The sequence below is a fragment of the Balaenoptera physalus genome (assembly GCF_965194825.1).
Source record: "Balaenoptera physalus genome assembly, chromosome: 21".
Lineage (NCBI taxonomy): Eukaryota > Metazoa > Chordata > Mammalia > Artiodactyla > Balaenopteridae > Balaenoptera > Balaenoptera physalus.
This window is the reverse complement of record NC_138902.1, coordinates 44,491,076-44,511,557: the sequence shown is the minus strand read 5'-3', so window position 1 is coordinate 44,511,557 and position 20,482 is coordinate 44,491,076. Positions and strand designations below refer to the sequence as shown.

Below are 20,482 nucleotides of genomic sequence, written 5' to 3'. Positions count from 1 at the left end.
GAGAGAGAGAGAGAGAGAGAGAGTGTGTGTGTGTGTGTGTGTGTGTGTGTGTGTGTGTGTGTGTGTGTGTGTGTTGAGGTCCCCAGAAACCAAGGAGACATAATGAATTGGGAAGACGCTCAGTGAATAATGAAAATGATTAGGTCTAGGAAGTAGGATCAATTCATCAAAGAATGACTATTGGGACTAATTAGTTTTGAGAAAAGAAGGATAACAGTCTTGCTATTCAAGTATAAGAAGAATTATGACATGAAGATGAGGACCAAAATCGCTCCATTTCATGCCAAGAACTTAGGATAAAAGTCATGAAAGAAATTCTAATTAAACACAGATACAGGTAAATTCAGCAGAATCGCAATATCTAGTTCAGTTGTATCTCTCCAGACTTCCTGACAGAGAGTGAAGCTGGTATCTCACGAGGTCTCTGTCAGACTTGCCGATTATGACATTCAATCATCCGGCAGATTCTTTAGCCATACAAAACAGAATTGATTATTAGAGATCATTTCCCCTAGAAACAAGCTGATAATCACATGAATATTCTTTCAGTGAAATAATAACCTGAACCAGATTGTGTTTTGAGCCTGTAGTATCTCAAGAAAGACACAGATAATAATACATGGGGAAGTTTGGGGTAGAAATGATTCATGTATGGAAATCAAGTATGACCATGGTCAAAACAAAAAAGTATGTTCCACACCAAATCTTTCTTTGAAAAGTGCATGAAAGAGGAAGAGACAAGGTTATTGACTGTTTTTCGTTTGTTAAAACTGGCTTGATTATCTTTTTTAAAAGATTGAAATATTTAAGTAATGTCATTTTTGTTTTTGTTTTCTTAATTGAAGTATAGTTGACTTATATTAGTTTCACATGTATAACATAGTGATTCGATATTTTTATCGATTAGGCACCATACAAAGTTTTTAAAATATCATTGACTACATTCCCTGTGTTGTACATTGCATTCCTGTGACACTTATTTTATAACCGGTAGCTTGTACCTTATAATCCCTTTCACCTATTTCACCCTTCCCCCTCCCCCCTCCCCTCCCCTCTGGCAACCACTAGTTTGTTCTCTGTATCTGCGAGTCTGTCTTGGTTTTGTTCTTTTCGTTCGTTTGTTTTGTTTTTTAGATTCCACATAAAAGTGAAAACGTATAGTATTTGCGAGGATACAGAGAAAAGGATACCCTCGTGCACTGTTGGTGGGAATGTAAACTGGTGCAGTCACTGTGGAGAACAGTATGCAGGTTCCTCAAAAAACTGAAAACAGAACTACCATATGATCTAGCAATCCCACTCCTGGGTATTTATCTGAAGAAAATAAAACCACGAATTCGAAAAGACATATGCACCCCTATGTTCATTGAAGCATTATTTATAATAGCCAAGATATGGAAGCAAACTAAGTGTCCATTGACAGATGAATGGAGAAAGATGCTTTACACACACACACACACACACACACACACACAGAGGAATATCACTCAGTCGTTAAAAAGACTGAAATCTTGCCATTTGTGACAACATGGGTGGACCTAGAGTGTATTTTGCTAAGTGAAACAACTCAGACAGAGAAAGTTATTTTTGTATTTATCTATTAAACATTTAGGACCTGCTTGCCAGGTATGGCAAAATATTCACCAAAAACTTTCTTCCTTAATATCACTACTAAGCAGATTTCCTAAGCTTATATAATGAAACACCATACAATACTTAATGTTTACTTAGATAAAACTCTTAGCACTGAAACAAATTTATTTTAGGAATCTGAAATGACTGTGAAAACAAAAGATAACAAAACTTTGTAGGCAACAATGTATTAGTTTAAGGGTGTAGTCCCACTCTTTGCAGATGTAATACTTAGACATACACAGAAGCAAAGGAAACCTGGATTATATTTGATTGATGCAAATAATGAATCTAATTTTTCTTGCTACTTTAGGTAGTTTATTAGATTCTCATGCTTCATATCTTCGCTTCAATGGACTTATCCTAACCCAACGTGACTTTCCTCCCTCGAGGTAAATCCTCAAGAAAAAACTTTGCAACATTAGCTTTGTAAGGTTAACCAAAAATATGATAATGCATATTTTTAAAAAATTGTTTAATAAGAAGGCACAGTTTGAAGGAACTCAGACACAAAGACACTGGGTGAATGATCCAAGATAAAAAAAAAAATGAGTTAACGATTGAATCAGAATAAGAACCCAGATCTTTCCACTTCTAATCAAGTGTTCTTAGCACTGTGCCTATGAAACTCTTTTCTTAAAATAGGAGGATTATATCTTAGACTAAGAAGTGTGAAACAAATTCAACTACACAGAAGCTCAAGGTGACATGGAAGACATTTAAATTTACAAGACTTTTTCCTTCTCTTTGAAAAGTAGGTGATCTGAAGGGACCTTCACTCTACTACTGTCATGATTCCAGTAGATTCCACACAAGAATAGGCTGTGTATTATAGTGGTTTTGGAATTAGATGGTGGATTTCAACCCTGGCTTTGTCATTTAGTATCCGTGGGACCTTAGCAAGGTATTTGGAGTCTCTAAGCCTTAGTTTTCTTTCCTTGGTTAAACAGGGATAATACTAACCTCAAAAGGTGTCAGGTGGACTACAGTAGGTGCTCAGTAAAATCCAAATATCTGTCTCTGTCTCCGCCTCTATCTCTGTTCTGCTCTGCCATTTGGATGTTCATAGAATGACTTTTCTAAACAATAACCACAACATTCACATCCAAAATCCTTACCGATTATCATTGTTACAAAATGACTATTTCCAAAATGCTTCTATAGAGTAGTGACACTTCCCATGGGATGTCAAAGTATTTTGGAGAATACAAACTGTTCCAGGAATGATGGAATGTCATCATAGCAAAATCAGAATTGGTTGGAGTAAGAGGATATTTGTGGGTGAAATCTTCTAATTAAAAAAGGCTAAGAAACGTATTTCATGGAAAGGGTCAACCTAAGCGCTGACTCTTTCTGGTATTTCTTCAGGAGATGAAATCTTGCCTGACAGCTGTCAACTATCACTGAGCTATACATTTAGTACAAACTACTTGAAATATGGCGGAAGTAACCAGGACTCATGGATATATATATGGCAATATTCTTATCCCTTAAAGTACAAACTTTTCACCTCCAAATAAATTCCTTTTCATCCATTTTTATCCCTTTAGCAATCACTCTTGGAATAGATAGGTAAAATTATGAGAATACTTTAAAGAAACATTGCTCCTCTTCTGACCCTCTGCACTAATCTCATAAGATTTTGAGATAAAATAATAAGTACATTCAATGTGCTAATGGTGCAACCATGAAGTTCACATCTAGACCCTTACGGATGCAAATGCGGACAGTAAGAGCTACTGAAATTTAAGTCCTTTGCCTTTACAGCATTGAGGGGCCCACTGGCCCAGTGTTAGGGCACCGCTGTGCCTTTATCAAGCCATCTACAGAACTCAACTGTCCTGACATAGAATCTTAATCAGGACTGAGACCCACTGGTGGAAGCGGAATAAGGTTTACTACTAATAATTTTGCAGCCTCCTTCCTTGTACCATCATGGTGTTCTCCAGTGGTTCCCGTGGGGAATACATCAGTTGCAAAACCCTCATTACAGCCATGGCGAAGATAAATACAAAGTCAAGAAGTACAGGAAATCTATTTTATGTAGTGATTGTTTTGAGATTTGGCAGGAAGCAACTAAAATGTATGGGGGTGAAATATTTTCAGACTCTGTTCTTCAGTCGCTAAGGCTCTTACTCTAGTAGTAAATTAGTGCGCTGGAATAGCATAGAATAGGATTCTTGCTGGACACTGTATGGTAACTGAATGTCTTGTTCTAAGGGACGATTCAGGAAAAACGGAGAAATCACTGTCTCTTTTGAGTCTATGCTAGATCTGCTATTATTCACTGCCCATTTTGTTTTCTAACAAAACCACTGCAGATTCCCTTAAATCCACATCTATTTTTAGTTGTCGATAACATCTTTTTCACACTGTTTACTGTTTCACAAACTGCAATATGCACTCTTCTGCATGACAGCTTTATGTAATTGTGCAGATGACAGTCTGTTCAACTATCTTCCTATGGCCTTTCTTTTCTTATTTTCCTACTACAGCAACATTTTTCCAGGTTGCGCACTCATCTTTGACTCTTTATCTTTCTTTCTCACATGACAAAGTCCTGCCAACCCTGCTACAACTTGTTGCTGCCTCTCTATTCAACACAATGTATATGTTGAACCATGGATCATCAATTCCAGGCCGGCCTTCATAGAGTCCATTCAACACTGCTTTAGGGTGTGGACAGGACAGACAGACCCCACAGGGACAATCTCAGACCTATCAGCGTGACATTTACAGTTCTTCGCAAGTGGATTCCACTTAACTGTCAACTTTAACTTCCAGCGCTTCCCAAGAGGATTCTTCTAGAATCTATGGGTGGCCTCCTTATAAGGCTACCATTGTTTCGCTTGTTGCTTCCAAGCATTTCTGCAAGTTTTTCCAACTGTAAGCAGGCACTACTTTTCTGCCATATTTAAACATATTTTATCACCTTCAAAATCCTGCTGGAATACTACTAATTCTGCAAAATCTTTCCTTTTTTAAACCTTCATCACTTTTCTCTTTTCAATGTGCAATTTAGCCATGTATTTCATCCAGTTGCTTTGTCTTCCAATTGTTTTCTCTTTGTAAAGCCCTGTATCTCCAAGTCCATAAGCTTGAGAGCAAAGGGTCCATTTTATTCCTTAAAAATATCTCTCAAAGTATTTAATATAAGGATGTTCACAAAATATGTGCATAATGCATCCTGACTTTTTGCAGGTTTCATGCTTTGTTTTTTAATGAAATACAGATCTCAATAACTGCTTCTGATATTATATGTAACTTACAGAAACCTATTTAAGTCTGTTTTTCCACTACCTTTTTGTGCAATGTCTAAAGGCTATGCATTAAACTGCTAGTGGTTATATACTGTTATACTGTGCATTCCTGAAAACGTTTATTTTTAGTTAGAATTCTAGATCTCTCAGAAACTACCAAACCTGAAGTTAGTATCTAAAAACTACTATTTATATAAGATAGCTCACAAATTTTACCCTACTTCTTTGCAAAGATTTAACAGCACTAATTTTTATTGATGTCTCCTTGCCAAAATTTAAGCAGATTAGTATATATTTATTAGACATTATGAAGCATCCCCTAATTAAATTAAATGACATTTACAAAAGCAAATTGTGTGAAGAAACAGTAAGATACTATGTTTCCATCAAGTTGCTAAAATTTTAAAGCATGGCAACATTCCTTGTCAATGGCATGTGGAAAAAGACACTTTTTTACACTTCTGGTAGGAGGGTAAATTGATACAAGTTTTTTTTGCAGGGCATTTTCACAGGGTATATCAAATGCTTTAAACTGTACATAACTTTGGCTCTGATATTCCACTTTCAAGAATTCATCCTAAGGTATTAGGGGATACAGAATTAGGGGCAAAGATTTAGCCACTAGAATTGTTATTACAACATGATTTACAAAAGTGAAAATTCAAACAACCTAGATGTTCAGAAGTAGTGGATATGTTAAACAAATTATGATAAATCACCGCATGGAAAACTATTATGTTGAAGAAGAATATCTAATAATGTGGAGAAACTTAGGTCAAAACAGAAATTGCAATTCTAATTTAAAAATATATACACAGATAAAGAATGAAAGTGTAAATACCAAAATAGAAAGTAGTGAATATTATCCATATGCTTCTCTGTGTCTTCAAATGACATGTAATGCTAAGTAAATAAAATAGATAAATTAAGGGCATAGATTTAAACATTCATAACATTTTTTACTTAAAATTGCTTGGCCTAAAGTTCCATTTTTATTATGTCTGTCATCACTTATCATTTTACTTGGGTTATTGACACAGTACAATGCAAATAATGATTAAATGCTTAAAAAATTTTAACGATTATCTGAAGCCTTAAACTCTTTAGATAGGTTAATTCAAATAATTTAGTTCACCCATAAGCACATTTTGTACCTTACAATCTATACAATGGTGTTCCCCTCACAGTAAATGAGACACAGTCCATTATAAAGGAATGTTTTATACTTGCTTTCTGCAGCAACTGACATTTCATTCAAGCACTTTCAAATCCCCCAGGAATCTCCAGCTGATGTATGTCAAAATTTTAAGATCTCTCTTTGTGAACTTTAACACCCCTATAAAAATGAGTTGGAAGAGCAAGCCTACTTCCTACTGATTACTTTGATATTAACCAATTAAAGACAAATCAATTATTCAGTTTAGTCTGAATAATCATTTCACAAAGTCAGTTTTCCAAATTTCAATATGCAAATAATAACTAACACTCTGGCTTTTTATAGCTTATTTTTATTTCTCTCAGACATATCACTTGTGTTCTATTTTTTTGGCTCCCTTTTGAGTATTTTTAAAAAATGAATGTTTGGTAATTCCTCAAGAGTGTTTGCTAATAATCAAATCTGGTTGTATAATTTTATGTTTGTAGACATGCATTTTGTTTTTAAGCAAAATAGACAGTATAGCTAGTGCAAAACCATGTGGCAGTTACTAAGGTGGAAAGACTTATATTTAAGCTATTAATTTAATCCTTAAGGCAAAGGTCATAAACACACACTTATATATGTATACATGTATACAGGCATGTGTATGATTTATATATAATTATATATTTGTATGTATTTTTATTTTGTCATACCTATTTATTATATATGTATTTATTATACAACTATTTTATTATATATCTATATGTTTATATATAGATTGTACACACACACACACACATCAGTGATCAAGGAAACAAAATAGAAGTTACCTACGTATCTGTATCTGGAGTAGTACTGAGAACAATCCTCTTATTTCAGGCTCCAGAATTGATAATTACCTGTTTTCTATTAAACTCTGGATGTGCTTTTCTTTCTTTTTTTTTTTTTTAACAGCTTTATAGTACTGTTTTAAATAAAATCTCAATTTTGAATAAGAATGTATTTTCCCCCAAACCTTTTAATGACATGAATTGTCAAGTCCATCAAATGTCATCAATTTATACTACACTGACTATGCTATGCTATGATTTTTTTAAAATTAATTAATTAATTTATTTTTGCTGTGTTGGGTCTTCGTTTCTGTGCGAGGGCTTTCTCTAGTTGCGGCAAGCGGGGGCCACTCTTCATCGCGGTGCGCGGGCCTCTCACTATCGTGGCCTCTCTTGTTGCGGAGCACAGGCTCCAGACGCGCAGGCTCAGTAGTTGTGGCTCACGGGCCCAGTTGCTCCGTGGAATGTGGGATCTTCCCAGACCAGGGCTCGAACCCGTGTCCCCTGCGTTGGCAGGCAGATTCTCAACCACTGCACCACCAGGGAAGCCCTATGCTATGATTTTAATCAGTGTAGATAGAAATGTACCTTTTTAAAGTACACTTCTCCAACAGCAAACACTAAACTAATGCTATCACAAAGTTGTAAGATGAAAAGTACCTTACAAGATAAAAAGTACTGAGGAATTCACAGTTATCTAAGTTTATATTCCAAAGATCTCCCTGCTCCCGAACCTTCGGAGGCCAGACTTCATTTCCCCCTTAATCTCCTCCACTTTCATCTTCTCATTACTCCTTCCCTTTCCTTAGAAAGAGGCTGAAATGTCCTCCAATATAAAAATACCACTGCCCTTGTGTTCCCCAGGAGTTACACCTAACTCTCTCCTTTCTTAGTTAAGATTTGGAAAGAATAATCTACATTTACTGGTGCCATAGTTTCTGTTCATCTCCCCACCCACTACAACTTGACGACCACACCCACTACACAGAAATTAAGATCCTCTGTGCAATCCAAAGGATATATTTGGCACTTAACTTACTACACTTCTGGAAATTTTTGACTGTTAATCATGTCCTGTCTCTTTTGTCTTCTGTGAACTGATCTTGTTTGGTTTTCTTTTTGTCTCTATGGAACATCCCTCTTTGTTTCTTTCACTGGTGCTTCTTCTGTACCTTTATGTTAAATATTGGTGAACTCAGTATTTTATCTTCATTTCTCTTCTTTTCTCATTTTATTTGCTTTTGGGGAGAGGTTTAATTTGCCCTATGGCTTTAACTGCAATCATAGAGATAATGAAGTAAATGTTTCTAAACAAAATTTAACTTGAGTTTTATATATACATATATATATAATTACATTTTATTATATATTATATATAAATTTTATAATATATATGATTATATGTATTATTACATTTTATTATATATAATATATAAATTTTGTAATATATATATGTATATATATATAATTGCTTAATATATTCTGGATTTTGATGTCCCACAGACATCTCAAATACAACCTGTCCTTCTCGGAATTACTGACTTTAGCACAAACAATATGCTTTAACCTCCAACTTGGATTATAGCATCACTTCCACATTAGAGGGTCTTTTAAAACGTCTTCCTCTTCTCTAATACCAACGCAATGAATTAATCATCAAGTCGAATCTATTTGAATCTGTCTCCCTGTCCTTTCCAGTTCTTTGTTCAAATGTTTGTATTTTCTCACTTTGATAATTATAATACTACCTGATTGGCCAATTTGCTTTCAAGTTTGACCTCCAATTATGTATTCGCTCAGCTACAGTTTCAGTTCCAAATTCAGGCACTGGGTGAGGTGAATACAGAGACACAAGGGTGAACAGGGCCACGGCCCTACGGAGCTTACTCCCTTTGTGGGAAAGACAGTTAACACTCTACACTGCTTTCTGAGTACTCTGCAAAAATGTAAATATGACTGGAATATTCCTCTGTACGAAAATTCTTCCGAGACTCCCATTACCTACAGGAAAAAGTACAAATTCCTTAGCATGGCCATGAAGTCCCTTTGCAACATGGTCTGGGGCTACCTGTACAGCCTAAACTCTCATAACTCATCCACACAACACCCTGTGTTCCAGGCACCAAAGAGCCTCTGGCTCTTGGAACAGTCCCCAGGGATTTCACACTCTCTCCTTCACTGCTTTGTCTACACCTTGCATTTTTACATATTCTTTGAGCCTGTGTACCAATGCCACCTCCTTCCTCCTTTATAAAACCTTTTTTCCTCTCCTGCCCACAATTTCTGTGGCAAGAATCTGCTCTGTGCTGACACTGACTTCGCATACTGTGTTGTAATATTACTTAGTACATTAAAGTACAATTACAATGTAATATCTACTTGCCTGTTTTCCCAACCAGCCTATGAATTCTAGAGTCAGAGACTATATCATACTCATTTTTTTGTTTTTGTAGCCCCTGGTACAGTACCTAGCATATACCATTCATTGAATGAGAATGTAGTTGACATACTCAATGAGAAATCAATTCCAAAAGTCACATCTCAACTTTATTCAGTTTTCAGTTTCTGTGTGACTTGATATTTAAAGTCAAGGCACTACTCGTAAGACATTTTTAATTGTCCCTTTCTCAAGTTTATACTCATTTGTATCCATTTTAATACGCATTCAGAAAGCTTTTACACTTAGTTTACAGTCTATTCATTATGGCAAACTATCTCAAGTCAACTGATAAAGAGAAGAAAATTCCAATAGAGTGAAACCCTCGTTCAAACTACTCAGTAAATAAGGTAGAAGATTTTTCACATTTAAACTTGTGGGTAGGTAAATGTTAATTAACAGAATTATTATGACCTGAGAAGAATATTCTATAAATAACACCCACCCCCAAATAATTAGTTGGTTTTCAAACACTTGAACACCCTTGGAATGGCAAATAAACTACGGTTCTATGGCTCTAACACTTATTTTTTCTATTTCAGTGATAATTACATCAATGAACCTGACTCTGCATTCGCTGTTGTTCAATTCATTAATTAAAACAATTTTACCGCTACTACTGTGATTTTTCAAGGATATCAAACCACATTCAAAAATCAAAATAGCATGCATCATCAGTTTTGATTTGTGTTAGTAAGCTTTACTTTGATTTCAACTCCAAAATTAAAAGAACATCTGGATTTTAAACAGATACCGCATATATTCTATAGACTTTGAACAAAACCACATAGAATACAAGTTGTTTTGTAGAAATGGCAATATCTGTGTGACGAGTAGCAAACTGTCAAGCAGTGCCGAAAATCCTCTTAGAATGGAAAATATAAATGTATATAAATACTTAAGTGATAACAACCATGGTGGTGGACTTTATGGCATTCTTAATTCTAGTTTCATAATACTAAATTTTTAAAAAATTTTATTTAAATCATCACTTACTTGTGCTCAAGTGACTTGTAACATATCCATGAAGTGAATCTATTTCATCCAAAATGAAGTATGGAAGCTTTTGGTTAAAGAATGACAAGTTGCTGTTTAAACTATAAACACATACCCATCAAGGTGATGTAATTATTTTTATATATTGGAAGCTATTTGACTGTATTTTGCAAAGCAGCACTTTAATTCTGACCTTGATTTAGGAAGCATGCAACATATTACTTTTGCTATTTTGACATCCCAGAACACCTAAAACATAAAATATAATTTACAACAGTAGGACATGCCGGAATTGACCATTACATTCCAGAAGAGAGCCCATAATGGAATTTATATTCAAGTTACGGTTTAGCATGTGTAGTAAAATCTCATCAAATTAGAATAACACTGAAATAGCATTTATTTCTTGCAGCAATGGAATTCCTCCTTAATTCTCACAATCAATTTCCAAAGTAGGCTGAAAGTTAAGAAAGGTCAAGTTGAAGGAACGGAATCAGGCTAGGCAAAAAAATACACCTCTCTTCAAATTATTTGTGGAAAACGCAACTATTAGCCTCTTGCAGAAAAAGAGCCAGGAGAGGAGTGACGTCTGCGTCAGGGCTACAAGCATCACAAGTACGCGACGTAACAGGTATTCCAACACCACTGGCAGTTTCTCCCACACCATTCTAGAACTTAATTGGTGATAGAATAGTTACAAATCCTTCCATTTCTTCTCTCTCACCTATATGCAGTTGCTCAGAGAGAGAAACAATTGCCCTGCCCACTTTTTCATATTTTGCCCAGTGTGGTGATTTGGATCGCAAAATAAAGTTCTCTACTGTGACAGTGATGTAAACATCACTACAACAGTTTATCAGCTTGGTTTAAGGGGTATATCTTTTTTTTAAGTATAGTAGCTCAACTTTTAGATTTTATCTATCCATACGGAAAGTAGACTTTAAAACTACTAGTTCAAAGGACAAGTAAATTGGTTTTTTGAAGTGTTTTAGTCGGGCAAAGCAAGTATCTATTACACTTAACAATATTGCATATTAATGCTCTATGCTTCTTGTTAGCCAAATTAGCCCTGGAATACTTTAGTATCTGCACAGTTAGTGTGGCATTAGTGAGGTCCTAGCACAGGTATATCGCTAAGACCCCAGGTGAGAAATAAAGTCTTCCAGGAATGATTTATTCTATTGTGTGAACTGATGAGTATGAGTTAAATTGCCTTTTAACTGACTGGCTGTCTAAGTAACATGCCTTTGAGGGAAACACCACTTTTGAAATTTCCTTTGGCCAGGAGGGGAAGGAGCATGCTAAACTCTTTGAAGTCTACAGCCATCAGACTAATTATCAGCGCCACTTAATGTACGTTCATTTAATTACAGTGAATTAAAAAGTATGTGGGGTTTTAGAGAAAAATAAAAGAGTCAGTAAATGGTGACAGAAATTCCAGGCTATGCAAATTAGCAGTGCGTCTTCTGGAGGAGACCACTCGCTCTCCCTCATTCGTCAAATGTGCAAATACTTGACTAATGCAGACAGAGGGGGAACATGGAAGGGGGGCAGGGGACACACTGTGGGCCAAGACTATGTAGGTACTTGATACCGTGCACCTCATTTAATCTCCACAAACACTTAAGAAGGAGATATAATTTTCCACCATTTACAAATAATAATAAGAGGACATCCTTGTTTGGAACTCACTAGACGCCAGGCACCGCTGTTCTAAGCATATTATATATCCGAGCTCATTTAATCCTCACAACAACCCTATAAGGACTGCACGTCATTTGTGATCTTCTGCATTTTACCCTCATGGAAACGGTAGCACAGGAAGGTTAAGTCACTTGCCCAAGGCCACACAGCTGGGAGGTGGTGGAGCCAATACAAACCCAGGTGGTCTGCCCCCGTCAACACGTTCTCAGCTGTCGCCCTCAGAGGAGGCTCTCGAGGTCCCCAGTTACGACGAGGTAGAAGAGGAGAGGAGAGCCACCTCCTCCTGGTCTGTCTAGTGTCAAAGGTCATCAGTTCGCAGGGGGCAGAAGAGGTCGTGGAGACCGGCAGAAGAAGCAAGACGAAGACCTCCACATCTCTGGGGCCGGCAATACAACTGGCCCAGTAGCCAGGCAGAGATGGGAAAGTTGGGACCTCGAGCTCTGGGTGACTCAGGAGCAAACAGCCTTAGGGGTCGAATGAAAGCGTTTACATCCTGAGCACTGTGATTCTGCATCCAGGCCCTTCTCACTATACCACACTGCTGGCTGACAAAGGATAAAAATACATGCTAGGCTTCTTCTGGGAAAAGATGCACAAATAAACATTTTTTAAAGCTTAAAGCTTGATGTTTTGAAAAAAAAAGTCCTTTGTTCCTGACATTTACATAGATATTTGGAATTCAGATCAGATGACTTGCAAAGCTGGAGAGTGGGCGTTCAGTCAGGGGTCTTTTAACAATCCATCAGAGGCAGGAAAAATGCCTCAAACGAGCCAGAGCATACTGGTAATTTTCCCTTTGATTACGGCATCCCATCACATTTATTTTGTAGTCTCTCAACAGCTGACTAGGACCGCTGCTAATAGGTGGTCACAAACCACTGACCCTCCAGTATTTGCCCTGGAGCATGGCAGTTGACTTAGAAAGTTGTCAGTACTCGTCAAGAAAGGCCTTCTCCCACATCCTTAATTCGGAACAAGATTAACATTTGAAATTTGATATGAAACTCAATACACTGTAATAAATTTTTTTTTCTCAAAATGCTTCTTAACGTCAACTCCCCATGGTTGGTGAAGAGTTAGTTTTGCAAAAGAATATATTTTATCACTGGTTTAGAATCTCTGCTAACACGGAGACGTGTGACATGGTCTGAATGTTCCTTTACTCTCATGGGATGCTCAGGCCATCAAAATTTCATTAGCCTCACAGCAGTTCTAGCACCTTCTTAACTTGAACTGTTGGCCTCTTTATCAATAAATAAATGAAATCTAATCCCTTGTAGTGACTAAACTCTTCTTTGAAGTTATAACTAGAATATCAGTCACTCAGCTTGCATAATTTCACAAATGTTGAATAGCATTTTATTTTTTTCTGAGGAAAACAGCCTTATTCACATTATTTCAAATGACAAAAACAGTCAACCTAAACTCCCCTGCTAAATTGGGGGGAAAAAACAAGTCAGTGTCTGGTTTCTCAATTAGTTTCACTTTGGTGAGTTATTTCACGCACATCCTTCTTGTTTCAACTTATAGTGATATAATAGAACTTCTAAGGACACACGGCAAGCTAACATGAAAATGAATAAAATTTGACAATTTAAATAATCGAAAGTCAAAGGAAAATATAGCTGGAAAAATCAGTAATCTTTCAGAATGAGAGCATTGAAGAATACCCGAATTGAATTATTTTAGAAAACTTATATTAGAAATATTTGACTAGAAGTAGTAATAATAGTAAAAATAGGTAATAGATTTGAGGATATTGTTTATAAAGATGTTAGAAGACCCTGTGTATGATTACAAATTTTAGTTTTTACTGTAGCCCAGCTTAAGAAAAAAAGTTTTTTATATCAGAAAAAAACCCTCAATACTCTTGTTTAATTCCACAACTCAAAATGATAAGGTCTGCTAAATATCAGAAAATTAGGCTTCCCTAGATCTTAATGTAATTTATTACTTTAAATGGAATCTTGCTCTGTCTGACTAATCACTGAAAATTCAGAACAAATAAATGAATCTGCAGTGTTCCTACGGACACACATATAAAATCTATGAAATAGCCAGTGTTCAGTAAGAGGTCATCTCTATTTTTTTTCCTCTTTTGTTTTCTTCCCTAAGCTGACCTCATTGGGAGTTCTTAGACCATCAAAATGTTGTTTCAAAAAACAACCACAGCCAAACCTTGGGGAAAGAGTAAACACAAGTTTAAGTCATCACTTGTCCAGCTCAACAAACATTGTTTTTGACACTTTATACTCTTTACTTGGTTGACCTGTTTACTCTCAACAAATGCTACCAAAGGTTCTGAATTTCAAGGCAAGGCCCCTGACACCCTCTTCCTGTGTCTCCTTCATTCTGCTTCAGAACACCACTTGGAGAAATGGACGAGTGTAACTTTCCTTGTCTTTACATCATTCTAAGAACAGGGACTAGGAGATTCCTGGGGCAACAAGTCCCTCCTCTCGTTCATAATAATCCGTGCAAATGGAGAGGGCCAGCAGTGTGAGAAAGTCGCCGGGCTTGTCGCCCCGCCCCCAGTCATTGGTATGTTAGATACTGTTAACTACAGGTGGCAAAGTTTCTAAGTTTTCTGAAAAGAATAAAATGGCATGTGTTTGGGAATTCACTGTGAGATAGTTTTAGCAGATATACAAGTTAAAAAATAATAAAATCAATTTATATTTTACCAATACAGACACAATAACAAGCTACCCTCGTTATGAGAGAGAGAGAGAGAGAGATGCTACAAAGGTTGTATATAGAAAGGGCAAGTTGACCCAATGTGGGACAATATTTAATGGATATGGACATGGAAGGTCCATGATGCAGAAAATCAGAACTGACTGCATTGTCCTGCTGCATTCTCCTCTGTTTTCTGAAACCATCATAAATTTTTTCATGTATTTTAGGAAAATCAAACGTCAAATAACACATCTGAATATAACCACTGTGCCTACAATTGCTTGCAGAGTGTTACATAAACATATAGAGGGACACGAAGCAAAATTTATGCCAAATCTTATGTACTTAAGGTTAGAAACTTCTGAATCCACAGTGAAAATTTATATAAACACAGGTTTTACTGAGATGAATGGATTAGCTCAGGAAAATGCTGCAGTCAGATTCTAAGACTCATTTTGTTAGACAGAACTGTCCTTGTTTCCTGTTTTGGGCTGGGATAAATCCAGCCTCCACCAAGAACTGACACTTCCAAAATGAATATATTAAGTGCCTATTATTAATTGATTTTGACTTTGGTTTAATGCATTAAAGTATTCTCCACAAGATATTGTTTTAGTTGGTTTAAAGTAGACCTTTTTCTCCCTGAATAGCAAGAAAACAAGTAATAAGCAGTACGAAGCACTAGCTACCCCTTCGTTTGGTGACTGAGCTGAGACTAAAAGCTGACAACGGACCTGCTTTCCTATCACAAAGCAAAGCTGACAAACTTGCTCAATAAGTAATAAAAATGAAACCATTGGTAAAACACCATCTTTCTTTTCACATGTCATGCAGTTCTTCCATTTTAATTTTCTCTCTGCTTTTTTGATATATCATATACACAGCATTAATAACTAGATTAAAGTAGCAAGTACACCGTTAACATTAAATGCTGAAAGAGGAATGTCATTTTGTTGCCTGGTGCATTGGTGCTGATGCTACAATTCTTCCTAGAAGCTGCACTGACTAAAAATTAAGTTTTCTTTTAAATCTATTATTGCAGAGAAATTAACTGTTTCTTTATTATTCTGCGTTGGCGATAGGAAAAGAGTCCCGATATATTTATTTTTCTTACACTGTGCTATTTGGATACCCTAAAATCCAATTTTCGTGCATCGATTTAATTGCAGAGTAATCCAGTCCCCAAAGCACTTCAAAGGCCACACTCCCTTCTCTTTACCAAGATTTCAATTGCTCTCATCAACAAGTAAGTTTAAAGCATGATCAAATTTGTTCTTCAATCATTGAGCCCTGTTAATAAACGATTCTGTGTGCTCACTCATCCGTTCTAAGATTCTGGAACTTCTTTGAGATATTTTCAAGAGGAATCTACAAAGACATCTTTGATTACAAGCTGGCTCTGGGGTAAACTTTACCACCACTTGCTTTGCTACTCCATCGAGGATAACGGGTGACACGATCCAAGATAAGTCAAAGCCAATCTCTGTCGGTTTTTTTTCTTACCACGATTAAACTGTTTTTCAAAACTATAGAGAACACAACAGAGAAAGCTTGCATAATTTTACAATCTGATGTCGTCGAATACTGATTTTTTCCCAGGGGAAAAAAATGCAATAACGAAGGACATTTCTTGAGCGCTACTAGTAACGTTGCAATACAAAGAAAGGAAGAAGAAAGAAAGAGAAGGAGAGATGGGAGGAAGGAAGAAAGCCACGCCTCCAGAGTCAACGGAAACAGACAGAAGCACCGAACGCCAACATTACGAAGCCAAAAAAAAAAAGAACTTACCATTTTCACTGTCCGACTTGTTTTCGTGCTCTGTGTCTGTCAGGGTGAGGGCTGAGTTGGACCGGCTTGACAGGCAGGAACTGCGGCCTGACTTGACCCCCCTGCCCCACAGTCTCATGGCATGCTCTGGGGACATCACTGCTTCGTTCTCAGTGTCAGCGTCTGACCCTGCACTGATAGAGTAACCTCTGTGAGGGAGCCCCATTTCCGCACAAAACGCCAGTCCTCTTCGGGGTTCCGGGTCACAAACGCCTAACTGCCTTAGGGTGAAATTCTGTCCTGATCAGGGGGAGAAAAGATAACAACTAGTGAGTATATGTCTCGTTTCAGTTTTTTTTTAAACAAAATCTCCCTAAAATAAACACTTAAGCATCCAGTTGTGTCAGCTCTCAACACCAGGTGTCTGCATTAGCTCCACATGACCTGTGGTCGCGTGGGTCCAATCGGGGGGGGGCAGGGAGCTCCACCTCTGACTTTCCACCCACCCCAGCTCAGAGCTCCTTTGTCAACTATTTCAGCCCACGAACACCTCCAGAGAGCTGCGCAGGTAAAGCAGGCCAGACCATGAAAACCCAACCCAGAGAAAGGCTTAGTTATCCTTGATAGAACTGTGTTTCGCAGACTTGTGAAGCCAGAGAAATTGTCAGAATTATTTCCTGGGTCCTGGCTCTCATCCCAAACATTAAGATTTTCCCGCCCAGAGGTCACTCCTTTGGAAGAGGAAAGATTGCCCTCTAGAATAAGTTACCCAATAATCAGAAAAAATTAGAAACCGGAGCCTGGGCAGTCTTTATTATATTTTCCCACCTAAAACTTAACAACCAATATAAACATGTATCACGTGTGTACAAACATACACTAACTTTTGGAGTGTAATGTCATGAAAATGTGCAGACATCTGACTTCCCAGATTTTTTGCTTTAATAAACACCAGGAAACATCTGTATTGATCAGAGTAAACCAATTCGTGCAAATAAAGTGCACTCTAAAAAATAAAGCGGGAGTATTATGTATTTAAAAATTAATGATAAAATCAAGTTCCCTGCAAAATAAATGGTTGTGAACCCTGAAGGCTTTTACTAATAAATTGAGCATAATAAAACTCATGACACTGCAATAACTTAAAGCAAAAGTGTTTAAATTAGGTGACACTTTAAAATGACTGCCGTTATTAATGGCTTTTCCAATCCTGTATTTATTCTTGAAAATTTCACCTATGTTTTATGATACTAGGGGTGAGAAGAGAGAGAAAAATGTTTGCTTAGAGGATGCATACACACGGGCCTTCCATTTCCTGTCTCATTGGCATGGTAGAGTCTAAGATTTAGGTACCAACTAGAATCAAAATAGAGGAAAAGACTAATAGTATACCAAGACTGATTTAAATGCTACCATATAATACCAAACTTTTAAGAATATTAAGCATTTATATTACTCATAGTTTTCATTTTCGTACTTCCCTCTCTTATATCCACAAACATTTTAAAGTTAATTGGCTAGTATGAGAAATAACATACATTACATTTTTTAAAAGAGGGTGTTATAAATTATTTGTAATAATAACATCTTGAATCTCCTAGGAAATGAATCAGACATAATGCACAAGACAGTAAATATTTGGTTGTAAAAATATTAGCACCCTCAAGGATTCAGCCCATTTTAACCAGTGTGGTTAATTGCTTTATTGCTCTGGTCAGATCAGAAGTTGGAATCCGCTTTATCTCGGTCAGACTTCCAAATGGATTCTGACAATGACACTCATAAATAATGAAAATCTGTTGCTACAAATTAGCTACAAATCATCTCAGAGAGATGTGAATAAGTATCTGAACCAAAAAGTATGTCAAAAATAAAGGAAGTAGTTGGGACTTCCCTGGTGGCGCAGTGGTTAAGAATCCGCCTGCCAATGCAGGGGACACAGGTTCGAGCCCTGGTCCGGGAAGATCCCACATGCCGCAGAGCAACTAAGCCCGTGTGCCACAACTACTAAGCCTGCACTCTAGAGCCCGTGAGCCACAACTACTGAGCCCACGTGCCACAACTACTGAGGCCTGCGCACCTAGAGCCTGTGCTCCGCAACAAGAGAAGCCACCATGATGAGAAGCCCGCGCACTGCAATGGAGAGTAGCCCCTGCTTGCTGCAACTAGAGAAAGCCCACGTGCAGCAGCGAAGACCCAACACAGCCAAAAATAAATAAACAAAAACAAATAAATAAATTAATTTTAAAAAAGTGTCTTATTCCAAGTGCAAATATTCAACCTAGATTTTCTATAAAAAAATAAAAATAAAAAATAAAGGAAGTAGCAAAAATAAAGAAGAGGGACTAAGAACTCATTGAACAGTGAGAAAGTGGGCAAGCTTAATGAGGTAAGACACAGTAGTGGCAATATTTTTAAAAGAACTAGTGTGGACTGTACTTATGAAAGTAAATCCAAAAATGGTCAATGTAATGGACAGTTAATGTGAAAGAGCTTATCCATTCCTATTTATATATCATATCTAAAATGGGGAGGGGGGAAAAAGGGTGTAAAACAGTTAAACATCACCATCAAACATGTTGATTTTTCCAAAACAATTTTTAAAGGGTGAAAATGAATGATAAGATCCTGTGCATCTTTCCTCTATTTGGGGAGGTTCCCACATTGGAGAATAAAAATAAGAGACGCATTAAAAGACAGTAAGAACTCCCTTTCTAATCTCTGAAATGTAACTTGAAACATTTTCCATGTTATTGACTTTTCACACTGTTGCCATCTTGATGCAAAAATCTATGGGGTGAAGGAAAGCAGAAAACGGCAATCTTTATTATTTGTTACCTGGGTATGGAAACACAGTTCATTTTGCAAATGAATATCCAAGACATCATCCCTATGAATTGGAATGTGCATCCCAAACTCCTTAAACGTCTGACCCACCACCCAGAGATAAACCCACGCACATATGGTCACCTTATCTTTGATAAAGGAGGCAAGAATATACAGTGGAGAAAAGACAGCCTCTTCAATAAGTGGTGCTGGGAAAACTGGACAGCTACATGTAAAAGAATGAAATTAGAACACTCCTTAACACCATACACAAAAATAAACTCAAAATGGATTAAAGACCTAAATGTAAGGCCACACACTAAAAAACTCTTAGAGGAAAACATAGGCAGACACTCTATGACATAAATCACAGCAAGATCTTTTTGACCCACCTCCTAGAGAAATGGAAATAAAAACAAAAATAAACAAATGGGACTTAATGAAACTTAAAAGCTTTTACCTAGCAAAGGAAACCATAAACAAGATGAAAAGACAACCCTCAGAATGGGAGAAAATATTTGCAAATGAAGCAACTGACAAAGGATTAATCTCCAAAATATACAAGCAGCTCATGCAGCTCAATATCAAAAAAACAAATCCCAACCCAATTAAAACATGGGCAGAAGACCTAAAGAGACATTTCTCCAAAGAAGATATACAGATTGTCAACAAACACATGAAAGGATGCTCAACATCACTAATCATTAGAGAAATGCAAATCAAAACTACAATGAGGTATCACCTCACACTGGTCAGAATGGCCATCATCAAAAAATCTACAAACAATAAATGCTGGAGAGGGTGTGGAGAAAAGGGAACCCTCTTGCACTGTTGCTGGGAATGTAAATTGATACAACCACTATGGAGAACAGTATGGAGGTTCCTTAAAAAACTACAAATAGAACTACCATACGACCCAGCAATCCCACTACTGGGCATATACCCTGAGAAAACCATCATTCAAAAAGAGTCATGTACCAAAATGTTCATTGCAGCTCTGTTTACAAGCCAGGACATGGAAGCAACCTAAGTGTCCATCAACAGATGAATGGATAAAGAAGATGTGGCACGTATATACAATGGAATATTACTCAGCCATAAAAAGAAATGAAATTGAGTTATTTGTAGTGAGGTGGATGGACCTAGAGTCTGTCATACAGAGTGAAGTAAGTCAGAAAGAGAAAAAAAAATACCGTATGCTAACACATAT

At 36.9% G+C, this 20,482-nt stretch overlaps 1 protein-coding gene across 6 annotated transcripts in view; it reads right to left on the bottom strand.

Annotated features, from left to right (window-relative positions):
• TENM3 (teneurin transmembrane protein 3) overlaps positions 1 to 20,482 on the bottom strand; it is a 2,405,282-nt gene that overhangs the window by 392,534 nt on the left and 1,992,266 nt on the right. For all 6 annotated transcript variants that reach the window (XM_082444070.1, XM_082444075.1, XM_082444071.1 and 3 more), the window contains exon 10: positions 16,468 to 16,746. In XM_082444070.1, the coding sequence (XP_082300196.1) occupies positions 16,468 to 16,746 (279 nt within the window). The remainder of the gene's footprint in view (positions 1 to 16,467; positions 16,747 to 20,482) is intronic.